This window comes from Cynoglossus semilaevis, chromosome 19 (genome assembly GCF_000523025.1).
Source record: "Cynoglossus semilaevis isolate Cse_v1.0 chromosome 19, Cse_v1.0, whole genome shotgun sequence".
Taxonomy (NCBI): domain Eukaryota; kingdom Metazoa; phylum Chordata; class Actinopteri; order Pleuronectiformes; family Cynoglossidae; genus Cynoglossus; species Cynoglossus semilaevis.
Genome location: NC_024325.1, coordinates 1,801,258 through 1,818,574, shown reverse-complemented (window position 1 = coordinate 1,818,574; position 17,317 = coordinate 1,801,258). Strand labels below are relative to the sequence as shown.

At 41.5% G+C, this 17,317-nt stretch overlaps 2 protein-coding genes across 7 annotated transcripts in view; both read right to left on the bottom strand.

Annotated features, from left to right (window-relative positions):
- Nucleotides 1–11,460, bottom strand: part of dscama (Down syndrome cell adhesion molecule a) — a 100,030-nt gene extending 88,570 nt beyond the window's left edge. For 2 of the 3 annotated variants that reach the window (XM_008332252.3, XM_008332250.3), the window contains exon 1: nucleotides 2,429–3,566. In XM_008332252.3, the coding sequence (XP_008330474.1) occupies nucleotides 2,429–2,471 (43 nt within the window). In that variant the 5' untranslated portion in view covers nucleotides 2,472–3,566. Of the gene's footprint in view, nucleotides 1–2,428; nucleotides 3,567–10,625 lie in introns of those variants that run through there. The other variant, XM_017041772.2, reaches the window with a different exon arrangement.
- Nucleotides 11,461–11,608: 148 nt separating this feature from the next.
- On the bottom strand, nucleotides 11,609–16,817 carry tmprss2 (transmembrane serine protease 2). Of its 4 annotated transcripts, none has more exons than XM_025065507.1 (15): nucleotides 16,698–16,817; nucleotides 16,204–16,357; nucleotides 15,928–15,978; nucleotides 15,529–15,721; nucleotides 14,687–14,779; nucleotides 14,495–14,611; nucleotides 14,276–14,405; nucleotides 14,012–14,122; nucleotides 13,625–13,665; nucleotides 13,360–13,528; nucleotides 13,062–13,234; nucleotides 12,852–12,947; nucleotides 12,392–12,534; nucleotides 12,148–12,300; nucleotides 11,609–11,840 (listed from the first exon to the last, which is right to left on the bottom strand). In XM_025065507.1, the coding sequence occupies exons 3-15, from the start codon at nucleotides 15,940–15,942 to the stop codon at nucleotides 11,832–11,834; spliced, it is 1,443 nt and encodes a 480-aa protein (XP_024921275.1). In that variant the 5' UTR covers nucleotides 15,943–15,978; nucleotides 16,204–16,357; nucleotides 16,698–16,817; the 3' UTR covers nucleotides 11,609–11,831. The 4 variants fall into 4 exon arrangements, with proteins under 4 accessions (XP_024921275.1, XP_008330470.1, XP_024921277.1 ...); XM_008332248.3 differs by having other exon boundaries at nucleotides 16,204–16,322; nucleotides 16,698–16,775; XM_025065509.1 differs by having other exon boundaries at nucleotides 16,204–16,319; nucleotides 16,698–16,715.
- Between the last annotated feature and the right edge of the window lie 500 nt (nucleotides 16,818–17,317).

Genomic DNA, 17,317 nt, shown 5'->3' with positions numbered 1-17,317 from the left:
GCTGGAAATGTGTTCAGAAACTGGCCAGTGACAAGTCAAACAGAGGTGCAGTGAGTACTCTTTTTAAATGACGAAAACGTACTCTGAATACAGCATTTTAATGTTTTGCTCAGACTAACAGGTGATGACATCAGCTTTATGCTGTAGCATTCAAATCAGTGCACACACTGTGTTGACCTGCCATGGTCTGAAAATTGTGTTTCTCAGAAAGCAATGCCTGGTTCACCTGAACAGAGTGCAGTGTTATTCAAGCAGAGCTAATACTGCAACAACACTCATTATCCAGGTCTCCATAGAGACAACCTCAGAAGCCTGTAGTGGTCCAGAGCCCTAAAAGCCTTCATGTAAGGCTACACCTCTCTGTCCAGAATGTACAGATTCAACAGGAGATCCTCATTAGAACTAATCACATCTGGACTGTGTGATGGAAGCGAATCGGCCACAGTAGAAAGAGTGGCGTCTAATATCGACAACCACTGCCCTTTTATTCTGCTACGGCGCAGACGGCAGCACAACAGACACGGGAGGATCGCCGTAACGTCTTTCAGGTCGTTACAGTTACTGCTACAAAATGTAAATCTTGGAATCAATAGAAAAGGTCACCATCAAATGAACCCAGTTTGTCAATATGAATGGCCCTGCCCTTGCAGCGAGCACAAATGTAGCATTCATCACAATCAAAGTGGCTGTTGTTGCCATTCAAACTTTCCATGTAGATGTCTGCAGCAGCCATTTTGCAAATGCTGTTGCCTGGACCAAAGAGACTGAGAAGAGCCATTCACCAGCGAGGCAAGGGATAATGCTCAGCAAACAGGCGTTTCAGCACAGCACTGTGATAGACACAAGTGTCCTCTCAATTTCAGAAAAATCATTCGCCTCCGACACAAAACATAGGGGATGGTTTTTTTTATATACCACTGTCCTCTGCATCTGCTCCATTATTCCCTATAAATAACCGCTGCCTTCACTGAACCCTTCTGCATGGCCACGATATGGTTTTTTCTGTCATCTTTGCTTGACGCGTCAGCCTCTCCTGTCAATACTCGTCTCTACTTTTTTGATTTGTCAAGCGCTCTTCTCCACCTTTGTCCAGTCTAAATGGATTTTTCAACATCACAATTTTCTCTTGAGCTCATTTTTGCCCCCAAATCGCACGCGCATCCCAGCCCTCACCCCACAGCCCCTTGTCGTTCTAATACCCCCTCGCACCCTTGTTGAATTTGTTGCAAATAAAAATCAGTCCAGCTCAACTGGAACCAAAAGAAAGACAGAACATCAAGATATTCCTTGTCAAAATATCACATTTTGAGAGGTATGGATAATATGGCTGATAGCTCCCTCGCTCTCTTCTTTTTTTTTTTTTTTTCCAATCCAAAATGCCTCCATGTCTGTGCTTCTAATATGGCGGGTGCAATGCCAGAAAAAAAAGCACAGCCATTCTGTGTAATCCTTTTATTCAAAGGACACTCAATACATCCAAATGCATGTGTGCAGACAGCCTATTTAACATGCAAAAGATACTTTAGTTCATGCATTTTTACCCATTAACACCATGAGATACTGTTCAATAATACTGACTTTCATAAATAAACACGTTGGTTAAGGGATGGATTTTTGTATATAAAAAAAAACTTGACGGTATTGTAATATTATTGCGTCGATTAAGGCAAATTAATTGCACAGAGTTAACGTAAATGGTGAACAAAATAATAACTACAACGCATGTAATGCATATAACACAATAAATTTGGCCAAAATTTTTGTTGTAAGAAAATGCACCTAATAAGGCATAATGACGAAAGTATCTTTGAAAAGAAAGATTTAACCCACGGAGCATGTAAAATGAATGCAGGAAAATGCAGCTAGACCGAGGCCCAGTGCAGTTTGATGAGGTAGAAGATACCAACAGGGAAGGAAACAGATTGTCAGCTTTGAATTTAGGCCTTGCATGATATTTGCTCTATTAAGGTACAAGGAATATTCTTCCTGCACAAATTACTTTTAATTTTATCTTTTTTTTTTTTTTGGTTTAATCCTACATCTGCAGTCCAACCTGCATTTCACCCCCCCCTCTTTCTGTCTCCCCCTCTAATCTGCACACCTGTGCATATTAAACAAAAAAGTCTAACGAAAACGTTGAAAATGTGAGAATTTGAGCAACAAAAGTAATTAAACGTGATGCTAACGGTTTATAGCTGAAATTATTGATGTGAGTGCATTAAACCTCCAAAAACCCCTGTGCACACTGGCTGTGTTAGGGCACAGCAACAGCCTGTTCCAGTGTTCTACTGAAGGACGAAAATGAGGAAAAACAACGGAATCAATACCTTCATTGTGGGGACGTTTAAAGATAAATTAAACAAGGACCAGTGAAGCTAGCACCGGGGGGTTAATCGTGAAGTTGGATGTACACAAATGCATCACCTACCATTCAAGATGCACTGAGAAAAGATTAGAGCCAATATCCACATGCCCCGCTCCGTTCAATATCCAGGCTTATGCTTTTCTTCTTATCTCCTCGCACTCTCTCCTCTTATTCCCTTCTTCTATTTCTTTAACAAGTCAACTTCAATGGAAAAAAGGAGCCCGTGGTTCTCTTCTTATCTTTTCTCCTCTCCTTCTCTCCCTTCAATCCTTCACGTTGGGAGGAAGATGTAGAGGAGGTCTGAGCTTCCTCCTGCTGCTGCTGCTGCTTCTGCTGCTGCTGATTGTCTCCTGCAACAGCGGGGATAGAGTATGATCCACAGCTGTGCGTCCCTCTCCTTTGTTGGATTGACCGCACCGGACCGCACCGAACCGCACCGCGCCGCGCCGGGCCTTAGTGCAGCCGTCCCCCAGTGTCGGAGCGCAGCTGCGAGAGGAACATGAGGGAGCTCTGCTCGGTGCGCGCAGGTCCAGGTAAGCAGTGCCGCGGCTCCTGTCGCTCCTGCTGCTGAGTCAGAGGATGGAGACGCCGAGGACACACAGCCTATGCGCAAAACCAACTCCACGGCTGAACAACAGAAAATACAACACAACAAAAAAGGGCTGTAAATGAGACTAAAGGAGGGAATCACCGAGTGTAAGAGAATGAATTAGAACTGTGCGAACAGGAAACAGCCAAACATGTCGCCTCAGGTGGAACGTAACACGAATGCGTAAAAGTTGGATTTTTTCCCCCGTGGATTGAAAAAAGCGCATAGAGTTGATTGTTAGCTGCTCTGAAAACTCATTCTCTGTTTGCCGCCTCTCTCCGTCCGGCGAGCAACAAGCACACGCATCTTCCCCCCGCAGCCGCACACACAAACTGCGCACACTGCTCCCTGCGCTTATAACCTGCCGTGGCTGAGAGCGCAGTGGAATAAACCCGTGCCTCCTTCTCCGCAGCCGCTGCTCTCCCTCTCCATTGCCTTAAAGGTGCAGGGGTGGGGAGATGGATGGAGGGGCGCACAGCTCAGCCTCTGAAGGAGCGTTAGGGAGGGGGGAAAACAGAAACCAAAAATTTATTTTGTCTTAACGCTAAAAAGACGCACCAAAGTCTGACAGTTGGAACTATATTAACATAAACAAGACATCCGTCTGTGATTTGCTGCTCCTGCTGTGGCGAGGCAGGCTGGAGGATGGATGCTGAGGAGGGAAGCAGGGGAGGGAGGCAGGGAGGGAGGGAGGGAGGGGGAATGGTGTAGGCTACACCTGACTGGATTCTATGTAGGCATTTGGCAGGGAGAAAAATCTAAATTATCTTAATTGGAGGAGATCAAGTCCTGTCTTTAAATGTGTTTTCTGGATAATTTATGAGCCCTGGGGGCGTTTTGGGGGATCCTGCCCGCCTTACCCTTGCATTCATTAATTGACCTTGACAAATATAAGCAGCGACCACCCCCAATGCACCAGGGGGCATCAAACGGCAGCCATGTCAGACAAACACAGCCCCCTGCATGTGTTCACCTCCAGCTTAACCACAGAGGAGACTGAGCGTCTATAAATGAAAACTAAAGCAAACACCGATGACTGGAGTACAGTAGGCGTGACCTTCATTTAACATGTCAAGACATTTTTTACATTTAACTTGGATTTGTTTAGGTAGATCCAGGCGTCATTTATTAGCTAGCAGTGGATTATCTTTAGCAGCAGATATTTCATATTATCCCGTCAGATTAGCCTTTAAAGGGATGTTTTTGACAGCAACACAACAGTAGCTGCAGAAGGCGTTCAATGCCACATGGCAGTGTGAGAGTCAATGAAAGTAGGAAAAGCAGGTGAGTCAGACTTTGGTCCTCTTCACAGATCTCGGTGTCTACATCAGAGATACACACAATCTGGCTGTGTATAAAAATGCAGGAGCCGTCACCCATGTCTTCTCTCTCTCTCTCTCTCTCTCTCTCAGTGTGTGTGTGGCCTGCACATGTTTCCAGTCAGAGTTGCTCCAAAATAAAACAGATAATTATCACTGACTACAGCCACCCAATCCAAGATGGCACACACTGTAACCACTGTCATTTTTGTTTGTGTTGGTTCTGTCTGATCTCCCTCCGGGGTCAGAGTCTTCAGACCTCAGCAGCGTCAGCAGCAGGTTCATCCCTCTACTTCCTAGAATGGGCCTGCAGTCTCACACCATAAACACCAGATATATTTCTCTAAGTAAAGCTAAGTCACTGAATTTAAACTATTACTTTTTATTTGTTTGTATCGTTGATTACAGATGCAACCACAGCATCTGTGCAAGTTGGTATGTGGTAAACTATTACGGGCAGAAACTAGATTCATTTTGCAAAACAAACCATAGACTTTAGATTAGTGGTGATGCACTCCAGTCAAATCAAACTAAAAAACGACTTCAGAAACAGTAGTTTAGGAAACACTGTGCTGATCCTCACCATCACTCTTTTATGAACTAATAAAGCTTGATCACACAGGAACACGCACTAATCTGTCAGTGATGTAGTGTCACAGTGCACTTGACTGTTTAATCATCAATCAAACATGTACCCAAGGTGAACCCACATTGACTAACAGCCTTCCAACACTTTGTGATTTTATTTTTACTGTGTTAAAAAAGACAAGATCTTAAATAAATAAATGAAGATAAAAATGTCTGAAAAGATGATCAAGGGTTGAAGGATCGTCACAATCTGGGGTTCAAAGGGCCCTTGTATGTTGTCTGGGTCGGACTACTGAATAATTCAAACCACCTCACGTGGTGAAAATAGAGGAACAGTCGTCTAATGCACAGTTAGAAATCCACGTTTTTTTAGATCATCTTTGAAACATTCTCCCTGACCATGAATTCTGAAAAGTACGTGAGATAAAGTCACAATTCAAGTTTAATGAGTCGACGTGTACGCTGAATGAAGAAATGGAGAAATCGTGTTCCCTAGGAGAGTAATTTCTCGCCATTAGAGGGTGGAAAGTGCTGTGTCTGCTTGAAAATAAGCCGTGTGTTATGGGCGTTCAACTGCAGGACTTACACATGAAACCATCCTCTGCTCCTCAGGTCAGGGCCACAGAGAGTGGAATACAGGAGCTCGTAGAGGCTGAAAGGGTTTCATCATTTTCCTGATGACACCCTTACAGGTTTATCAAAAATATTTCTGCTGGCTTTGTTAAAATGTGATTGAAGACAGAAAATAATAATAATAAAACGTCAAATGGTTTAGCAGCTTAAAAAGCACAACAGAAGGTTTAAAATGAGAAGTAAGAACACAAGTAAATTCATAAGATACTGATTAAAAAACTGAATTTTTTGTTTTCATTTGCCCAGCACATTCCTGAATTTAGCCCTGTCAGGCCAAAGATCAATGCAACAGTGTTCAGTTCTGACCCAGTTCAATGCTGACCATGAGTGAATGTATTAAGACTATGATTGTTCACAGATGTGTGCTGCGTATTTTTATCCTGACAGACAAATGAAGTCCAAACATCTTTGAGTTTGACTCTTCTGGTCCATAACTGTCAAATATGGGGTGGCAGCGTTGCTTAGTAACCACAAAACATGACTGACCTTTTCAGTGTGGTCATAAAAATGTATGAAGCCCTTTTATTCATTCTCCTTTCTGTGCTGTACCCCCCTCCCTTCCTCCCTCTTTCTCTCCCTCCCTCCCTCTGTCTCTCTCTCCTCACATAAACACACTCACAAACATACAAACGCAGGAGCATTACATGTACAATGTGTTGATTGAAACTGTGTTAAAAGAGAGAAAAGCAGAGGAAAGGTAGAGAGGCTGAAGCACAGTGAGGTAATGAAGGGCTACCTGACACATGGTCCACACCACATCAAGCTGGAAAAAAAAAAAAAAAAAGGCGGAGACGGCTGATGAGGATGCAGCAGGAAGAAAAACAGGTTGTCACGAACCACACAGGGGAAACATATGTGACCAGCGTCAAGATAAAACACACAGGGATGCAGATTCAACAAACAGTATAATATTTGGATTAATGTTTTTTCTCTCTCTCTCTCTGTGACCTTTAATCCTCATGATCTACTGAGCTGATGTAAATCTGTCTAGTTTGCACCGCTTTAATCCGGGTTTAATCCCTAGAACATATTTATGGAAGTGTCAAAGTATTATGATGCAGTGAGGAACTGTAAAAACAGTAAAGGGTTTTCCGAAGCATATGTACACGAGCAGGGTGGGGGCGGGGGGGTTATGATCCAGTGGAGGACATTAAAGAGCACTATCAAACAGACGGCTGTATTCTCCCAAAGTGACAGTCTGTTGTTTCTACAGCGAGCACAGATGTTGGCCTGGCTGTCGCTTTGACGACATCTGCACAGCTGTGTCGTCGGTTGCCACGCACAGCCAGGAACGCCACAGTCAGCTCCTGAGCTGGTGACAGCCAGGGGCACGTCGGCACAGATGGCAGAAGGGGGTGTCAGGAGACTGACACCGGGTGGGGCAGGCTGCAGGTAGAGAGTTGGGCTCCCATCTGGCTTCCTCGCTGGCACTTTGCCCTAGAGTCTCCTCAGCATTTACTCGACAGAAAAGCTGTCGGACGCTGGAAGTCACCTTGCGCAAAACGTTGTACTGCACCAAGTATAAAAACTGGTTACCCATCTAATACTAACTGTTGCTGAGCATATTATAAGTACATATAAAATCTATTTTTTTAAAAATGCCATTATCTTCAATGATTTAACCCCTTCATTACATGGCTAAGATAACGTACCTATGTACCGCGGCTGTTTTACCGTCACATATTAATGTCCATGTCTCTGTTTACAACTATCACTGATGAAGCCTACAGATCACAGTGACTGTTGACGGCAGAGTAGGTCAGTGCTCAATGAAGGCTCAGGATTTGACCTGGACTGCCTGTCCAGGGCCAAGAGCCAGCACTGAAGAAAAGCTCTTTATGGCCGGAGCATGTGGTCAGGTCATCTCTTCTCCTTCTCTCCTCCCCTTCTTCTCAACTCCCCTTTAATCCTCTCCTTACACCACCTCACCCTCCTCTTCTGTGCCCTGCATATCGCTGGGACATCAACAGATGCCCAGTGTCTAAGACAGGCATTATGTTCTTAGAGGGTGTCCTGGTAATTCCAGCCATTGCCAGCGTGTTGATTATTACAGTGTTGATTAGAAATACTAAGAACTGGAAGCAAAGCAGAGAACAACAGGTAGCCACGTCTGCAGGCTGGGCCACACGGTGCTGCAGCCCGAACACAGAGGGGGAGTACACACGACGTCGGAGATGACAGAGTGATGGAATGACATGTACACAGACTCAGTACAAACAGCCATAAACAACATTGAGCAGCCTTACTGAATGAGCTACTGTGGTTTCCATTAATAATGACCATGATCACCATTATTCAGTAAGAACCAACTGAAGGATATTCAGGGAATATCTGACTGAGAGCATGCAGAGGCATTTAGTGCTGTTTTTTTCCTAACGTGTTACTCATCAAGAATTTAAAACCGTAAGAGCACGACTTCATTCACCATAAGAAAACGTGTCAATCACAGCGACTCGGGGAGAAAGCGGTTTGTCGAACCCTGAGGGGGTCACACTGACCTAAATTCAAAGTGGTCACAGGAGCCCTGCACTCGCCAACCAAACGAACACACTAGGGGAAACGAACATTTATGACTGCAAACAACAATATTAGTAAGAAAGAGGAGGGAAAAAGCTTCTTTAATCTTTAACAGGACAGAATCATGACAGTGCTGCTAATCCGAGGCAGTAAACAGTATAAAGATGAGGATTTCTGTGTGGAAAATACATACGTTTATCCTGATTAAGTCAGACCACATGATGACTAACTAGCTGGATCACTGGTATCTTTAATCCCTTTGTTATTGTTTATGGGTCTAGGTTTGAAGGAGATGTTTATTCGTCATTGTTTTTGTCTGTATGTTTTTACATGAATGTTGGTAGAAACCCCCCCCAGAGATTAAAGTGTGACTCCTTCAGTAAATAGGATTTCCTCTCCATTCAGTTTACTAGTGCTTTACTTCCCAGTCCCTGAGGACAGACGCCACCATGTGGTAGTGGCCAGACTATATTTTCTTTTAATTAAAATAAAGTAAAACAGGAGGCAGGTTTGAAGAGGGGGTCATAAAACTTTGAGTTGGATTTGCCAGTCCACAGTACACCATTACTAAGTGCACAGCAATAATTTAAACATACTGTAAATGTATTTACAGACTAAGTTTTAATGTCTTTATTGTAATATTACAAAATAATGGGCTGCAACTAACAATAAAATAAAATTTCTACTGATATATTGGAATATTTTCTTTATAAATTAGTTAAGTAACCTTAAGTTCAATACAAGGTCAAAATTGCACAAACTGTAAACACAAAAATGGTAGATAAAGATTATTGTTACAGAGTGGAAATTTGACTAGACTTGATGTTGACAAGTCCAATTCTATGGTAATTCCCATTGTATACAGTAAAAGACTAGCAATTTCTGATTGCACATGTGGAATTTCCTTGCTAAATACAGCACAAGCTGATGGGCCACAATCAATACTTGTCAACAAAGTCCTTATCATTGACGAATGTGCACTTTATATCAGATTTTATTTCTTCTTTCTCATTTATCTTTCTAATTTATCAACACACTGTTATGTTGTTTCACACTTGTAGTTTTAAACCACCTTTGTCGCAACCTGTACATTGTACTTAGAAATAATTTCTAGATTGCCAGACCATAATATATTCAAGTTCCATTTGTTTATAGCTCTTAAATAAAACGTCACCACTAAAAAAGCGGACGACCGACAAAACAAGGCTGACGTTCATCACCGCTGCAGGAGCCAGGTGTGTCGTAAAGACTTTTGATGATCTGACCGTCCATGAGGCTTGACGCATGACATCGACCTCGCTAAAGAACTGCAGGGGGTGGATAACCACATAGCTGCCCAGTAACAGGGGCTCTCCTCATTGGCTGCCGACAAAAATTGCACTCATCACACTCTTCGTGTAAAATGACACATGATTTTGATCCACACACAGGCAGGATTACAGTAACATCACAGTGTGCACAGGCACACACACGGGCTTCAGGCTTAGACACAGCCACATAGTATCACAGAGAGACCCTTCTAGTTCTCCCAGTCCTGGTTCTTCTAGCCCAAAAATAAATACAGATTTCAAAGCCATGTCACAGTACCACAGTGTGATCACAGTAAGTGATTAGACTGTAGAGTAAGAAATGACATAATACAACTATGATTTATATTTAATTAAACTGTCAATGTGTCAATACAGCACTCTGAATGGAGGCAGAATACCTGTAATATGTGCTAAACTACAACATGGTGATGCTGTGTATTAATATGCACTGCAGTTTGAACAAAATGGTATAGTGATGATTTGACTGAAACCACTGAAAAAATTAAATTAAATAAAAAACGTTCGAAGCTATCAGGGGAGACAAGAGGACGGTTTAATAATTTGAATATGGCGATCCTGTGAAACTGGGTTTGCTCCATGTTCCCTTTTTTTCCCATGCCTAATTTGTGTGGCAACAAGGCAAAAAAAAGGGCCAAAAGATGAGAGGGGGTCCCCACAGTGGGAGATGGTGCAACAAGGGTCTTCACGCTAAGCAGGCAGCTATTCAAATGAGTGGCTAATTGTGGCATCTGTTAACCCATTGAAGAGGTGTCAGGGCAACATCACGGGGCTGTTAATTGGTACAAACAGGTAACAGATGCAGATGCTCTAGAATTGAGCATCTGCCAATTAGTGAGCCAACCTCCACAAACAGTCATTAACCGACGAAGATGATGGAAGGAAATTTGAGAGGGAACGAGGGGAAAGGAAAGCAGAGACACCAGTAACTACTCAGCTCTCCATATCCATGGAATCTGAAACTGTTTGGAATAAATGCATCCATTTCTTCCACTAAGTCACATATTATTCATTAATTTTAGGTTTAATTTTATGTATTTATATAAAGTGAATGTAACCTTCTTTGTGAATGCGTTGTTTCACTTAGTTTTTTGTTTTTTTAAGTAATTGACACATTAACAAGAAATTAAATTGTGATGCTAACAACAACCACAGCAAGGCTGTTAGCTAGCTTAGCTTTACAGGGAAAGCCGGTTAAAGCACACAAAACACACTCAGGCAGCATTTTGAAAATTCTGTAAAAAAAAAAAATATATATATATATATAACAGGAGCGAGTGGCTTACCTGTGCGGACTGAGTGGACCTTGTCTTTTTAACTGCACAGTTCGACTGCAGTGTAACACGGTGCAGAGGTTAACTACTACACCTGCTGGACAGTTGTGGTACTACAAAACGTGTGCACATGTCACTCTCTTTGATTAATGACAATTGTGCCTATTATACGACGTAATATAAATTTAAATCACCTACTTGCGGAGTAACACATTTTATAATAGGATTTCATCAAGAATTACGGTCGGTTTGTTCGGTTTCAGCTCCGCCAACAAACTTGTTGTTGGCCGAGCTTAAACCGAACACCCGACCGCATTTCTTGATAAAATCCTATTATAAAACGTGTCACTCCGCTACCCTACCGTTGTGGAACATGAATAAAATAGATATGTTTCGTTATTGTATATTGCGCTACTGTTTACTATTCGTGTAACTAAAGCTAAAGTTCGCTACCACACAGCGTCAATGCTGCGTTTATATCTGTCATGACGAATATGCCAAATAAAGTTTATTTATGGCCAGTAGACGGCGATATTCTGCATAAAATGAAATAAAAATTAAAACAGGTTAGAGCTAGGTAATACTAATTTACTATATTTGTTCTTAAATGTGCTACAATAGTTATGACATTTGTCCTTTGTATTTTTTTTTTTCATCTGTGATACATGACTCCTATTTGTGTATGGTTTGCATCCACAGCTGATTTGCCTGGGAAGCTGTGCTTGTCTAAACAACGGAGGGCTGGTGATGTCATCAATGTGGTTGTAGGTAAATGTTGCCAAAAATGTTATTCAAATGATTCAGATTTACATACTTGGTCCAAAGAAGTAGGCAACAGGACTGGTCTGGGTTTTTGCCTCACCTCACGTCCAAGAGGTTCATGGACTCGTACAGCTGGAACTGATTTACTGATCATTACAGAGGATGTGTACAAACACAACAGTCATATTATCACGTGATGTGCTTTGTAACAGTGACTACCTGAAATCCAAGTCTTTGTATAGTACATGTTTTATTTTAGAAAATAGATCCACTTTGTTTAAATGCAAACATTTGACACTCAAGTTAAAACTGGTATTAGATTTGTTTTGCTTTTACTGTTTGTTCTGTCTTTTTTATATATTTGTGTTCATCAAGTATCATAGCCACAGATTCAAAGTGCTAAATGTGTTTGTACCATAACAGGAGGTAAGTCTTCTTGTTGGGTGGAGGTTTCCATCATTCATTCTGTTGAAGAAAGATTAAGAGTGAATGTGTGGTAACACATTGTTAAGTCTAAAGGCTGGTACATATTATCACATACGCCCTGCTGTAGTTCTAACTGCTAAATGCAGTCATCCATCCATCCATCACTCCCTTCATCCACTGACTCATGCTTAATCCACCTCAGAGTTGCATTTCCACTTCGAACTAATCACAGCTTATTTATCCCATTCATTCCTATGGTAGAAGCGTCCATTTTACACCCCAGCCAGGAATAGAAAACACCTTCTTTTGATTACAAAGTTCAACCTCAGCAGCTGTGAATATTTACCTGCATTTGCCAATAGACCCAATCCATTAAGTGGGTGACGTTGCCATAGACGCCTGGTTTGTTCTTCCAGGCACATCCAATCCCCCAGCTTGTGTCCCCTGCCAACCACCATAGGTTTCCCTCCTTGGCCACCAGAGGTCCCCCACTGTCACCCTGCACCATGTGAAAAAAAAACACCTCATGTTATGGAACAATGGTTTTGTACACATTAAAGACACCACGTTAGTTTGTGTGAGTGGCTGACCTGACATGAATCCACTCCACCCTCCAGTTTGCCTGCACAGATCATGGTCTCAGTGACTTGGCCGCTCAATATCCAATCACTGTTGCATTGGTCTCTGCTGTAAATGGTCACCTGGGCCTGATTTAGTATGTCAGGAGAAGGTCCTGGGAAAAAAAGATTAGTTGATCTAGATAATCTTTAGGTCCAACAAGACAAGACAAGCAACTCGCAACCTTTTTTGTACCAAGGACTGTTCGGCCAGTACTGTAGACTGGTAGTGCCATGCTGATCGTTGAAAGATTGTTAGGGATTAGTCAATTTTCAAAATAAAGGTTTTTTGGCTTTTTTTTGCACTTTATTCTCTCAATATCAGAGAATAAAGTAAGTAAACAGAAACGACTGGAGTGAAATGAATTATTTAAAAAAAAGTACAGCAGAAATGTCAGCATTTCACAAAAAATGAAATGTATTTTTTATTTACCAGATGACCTCAGGGCTCCCCATCCTGTGATCCAGGCTTGACGTCCAGGCGAGAGGTCTACTCCAGAGTTTGGGAGGCAAACTGGCTTCACCGTTACTGAAGGGGACAAAAACAAAAATCAACAACAGCTTCAAGAATTTCAATTTGTAACATTAACATTATCCCTCAGGTCACATTGTCATTCTGTGTTATTTAATATCCTGCACTCACCACTGAAGGTCAAAGGTGTACTCAGCTTCAGCAGGGCAATGTCATTGTCATTGGTATCCGTGTTGTATTTTTCATGATTGATGATTTTTTCAACACTTTTTCCAGAGCCGAAACTCATGCGGGAGAGGCTCACATCACCAGAGTAAACTCTCCACCGCTGTGGGTTGTAGAATCTGTAACACGAACAGAACACATTGTCCACTCTTCTTGAACATCTGCCTGATTTACATATACAAAAATCTACAACAAAACAAACAGAGTGGCATAAGAACATTCTCGAAGAAGTAAAAAGAGTCACCTTTGAAAGCAGTGCGCAGCTGAGAGGATCCAGTAAGGGCTGATAATAGAACCTCCACACAAGTGTTGACCCTGGATCTGAAGGCTGACCTGCCACGGCCAGGCTCCATTAACCGCCTCCGTACCACCGACGATACGAGAACTAGGGGCTGCTGTGCTCCGACCACATTCTGAAGAACAAAAAATACTTAAAGCATGGGTTGAAAGAAAAAACATTTCACACATATTATAGATTACAGTGTTGTTTCAGGCAAATCGTATCTTACGTATGCAAATCAGTTTGATGGCACTTGCAGAACAAGTAGGACTGAAAATAAAGAAAATAAAATATGTAGAAATGTTATGATGCACACAAAAACTTTTTAATTAGGGATGTCCGATATTAACTTTTTGCTGATATCTGTAATATTGAATTGTATATCTGTGGAAACCACTGTATTGTGTTGCTGGCACCAGCGTTCTGCACACAATGATATAGATGAAATGAAGCACACCCAGGGCAAAACCCAAGCATTACGTTAACAGGTTTTCATTATCAGAGCAAAAACCGATAACGATTCCTACAGATATTACACAATTATGCTAACCTTGCACTATATTATCCGACATCCTTAGTTTTAATGATCTCACAATATTTTAAGACAAATGTATACCTGTAGGTGAGCTGTGACTGTATACGTGAGTCATGAATACTCCCTGGCTTTAGCTTCATGTATCCTTTGGATGATGAAGTACTGATTTGAGTGTATTCCACATAATCCTGTCTGTGAGACATGACAGAGACACATGGACAAATTAGACACTTAGTTCTTCTTTCCTTTCTGTCATTGTAACAATAGCACAACTGCACTCTGTGTCCATGACAGCTGGGTTTCTACATTTATAAAGTGAGGCAGCGTGGGTAAGACGTTCAGCACCTCATGTAGCCCATCTGCCCACAGACTGTCCTCCCGTAGTCGTTGTCCCAGTCATCAGCACACACTGGCAGCCATGTGTTTTTTCTCGTTGAGTAACTCTCCAGGATAGAGTTGACGCCCTGAAGACGGACTGTGGAGTACACCAGACTGGTCACTGATTTGATACCTGAAGAAGCTGACTGTTGATGCAGCAAACACCGTAGGAGTCCAAGGTCTTACAACACTGGGCTTCATCCTCTCCATTCGAACAATCCCTGACGCCATCGCACCACTGGGACGAACTCAAACACTTCCCTCCAGTTCTACAAGACTTCCCCAGTAAACACTGGTAGTACACTGCAAAATTCACACACACACATTCAGCAACCTACTGGGATTTTCAGTGAGATTATTATAAAAAACTGCACTTACAGAAGTACCACAGCAAGACCCCGACCACAGCCAGGAGAAGGAGCACGCACAGAGTCACACATATAATGCGGTTTGTGGAACATTTCTTTTTCCCTGAAAGAACAGATTCAGATATACTGATCAACATACAAACCAGTCTAGCTGCGGATGCAAAACACTTTTTTTGTTTGTTTGATGTCTGCTGTTTTGTGTAATCCACCAGAACTATCAAACAGAACTGAAAGAAAAAAAAACTTTTCAGAAAGGACTTGAAGATAAAATCTACTTTATCTAGCAAAGTGTAAGGTGTGATACATTCCTTTTTTTATTGTTGTATGACTCAATATACCGTATTTTCTGGATTATAAATTGCTCCGGAGTATAAATCACACCAGTGCCCACTAGTGGATGTCAGTGTGAAAATAACGATCATATACATTTTTTGTGGTATGTGAGTAGCAGACACTGGGTACACAAGCCTAAGGTGTCCTCTAGCAGTTGTCAGTGTAAAAATCACAAACATAAGTATATTATAAGTCGCAAACCGCAGCCAAAGGATGAAAAAAAAAATATTGTGATTTATAGTCCGGAAAATACAGCCATGCATGGATAGTCCATTTGCACCTCTGTGATTAGTGTTCTAACCAATGATAATTTGTGTTTTCTTGTCCTCAAAGAAACAGTGTCTGTTGTTCTTTCAAACGTTTGTTGAGCCTCAAGGAAGTGAAACTACGTGGCGAGTTTGCGCTGGTTTCTCCAAATGTTTATATTTACCCAGGGATGTAAGACATTGTTTGCCAACCTTTTTCTTGCAGCTGGTATCAGCACTTAAAGATGGTTGATAAAAAGACAAATGACTTTACCTTTACTCTGTACCGTGCTGACTGCTAGTACAGGTGTGGCAGTTTGGTGGGTGTTGATAGGCTCAGAGGTCGCAGCTCCACAGTTCTGGGAGTGTGCTGGGAGAGAAGGGTATATTTGCGCCTGTGGGTTGTATGGGGGAGGCCTTCCGTCGTCATGTTGGAAACCTCTGTTGTCATAGGTGAGGCCATTTTCCTACAGGTAAGTATAATGTCATTAAACAAAAATCATCAGTACACATGATTAAAAATTGATTGTTGACTGACTGATTAAAACTGGATATCGCTTTGGATAAAAGCGTCTGCTAAATGTATTGTAATGTAATGTATTTGTAATGTAATTCTAATGTAATGTAAACAATTTAAGTGTTTGTTAAAGTGACTTAAGAAAAAAGATTTTACCTGATTGTTATTCATAGTGTAACTTGTGTGTAATCCCTGAAGCTGTCACTCCTAGAAAACATTTCAGTGTTAGAAACATGTACTGTAAAGGAAAACTACCTGTTCTATTCATTCAAATATAAACAAATCAGTCATCTTACAGACAAGAAAAACTGCTACTACTTACTCCATCAAAGTAAAAACCAAGTAATGGAACCGAACACCAAACAGAAAATATTACATGGCTAAAAAAAACAAATCTTTACAGACAGTGTAAGATGCTCTGTATCTTCCTACCTTCAAACTCACACAAAATTCCAAGTCAGTGTGTTCCTGCTCCTTGCCCCTTTCCCTCTGTATCCCATGTTCACTCCTGACGTCCGTGCGATCAACAGCCAGGGCCACACCTTCTTCTGCTGTGTGCGCAAGCCGGTCTATCACATTTTTAACACTTGAAATGACACATTCAAATAGTAATTATGGGCAAAGGTCAACTTTGATGGAGCTGAGTACAAATTCATGAATAGCATCGATCAAAATAGGTTTTCTTTCAGCAACGCAGCTTTGTTTATCACAAAACCCCAAGTCAGGTTTACAGTATATGAAGGGATACTGTTGCTATCAAAGAAAAGCTAAACTACACATTACTGCTCTGCCATGTTGTAACTGAGAGGTGAGACAAGAGGAAGTAACAGGTGACAGTAAGTGTCCACTGACGTAGAGCCGTTATTCTGACGCAGCCACTTGAAGATGACAAATGCTAGTCGATAACACGGGTCTGGTTCGCTTACATGACAGGAGTCTTTGTCGGTGTTCCTGAGGAGAAGCTCACCCAGCTGTTTAATCAGTAACATTCAAACAAATGACTGAGCTGGTTCACAAATACTAATGGCTAAATGACTTTCAGACCCTGTTAATACTTAACTCACTGTTTCACTGTATTAACAGACAGGAAAAGAATGGAAAAAAAAAACTCCGGTCCAGTAGAACAGGGCATGGGATATGAGGAAATGCACATGTACAGTATGGAAAAGGATGAGTCAAACGTTCTGAGATATTTAAAAAAATAAATCTTTATAAACAACAAAGACATTTCTTTTCTTACTGTGTGGTTAAAAAATGTAGGCCTGTAGGTAGCAGTGTTTTCATTTGAGATTTCTCTTTTTACCGTGCTAAGTTTCAGTAACTTCTGCAGTTGTTTAGTCAACTACAATCATTGTTCTAATTACAGTGTTGTTAGTTTGGTCTGTTAAAAAAACAAAATCCAAATACAATTAAATAAAACCAAATAAGACCCAAGCTAGTTAGGTCTTCAGTCACGTTATGTTTGTCTGCACGTCATGCCCTCTGCTGACTAAAAGTGCAATTGCAATCAGACAAAAAACCTTTTGGTCAATAAAATCACTAACTC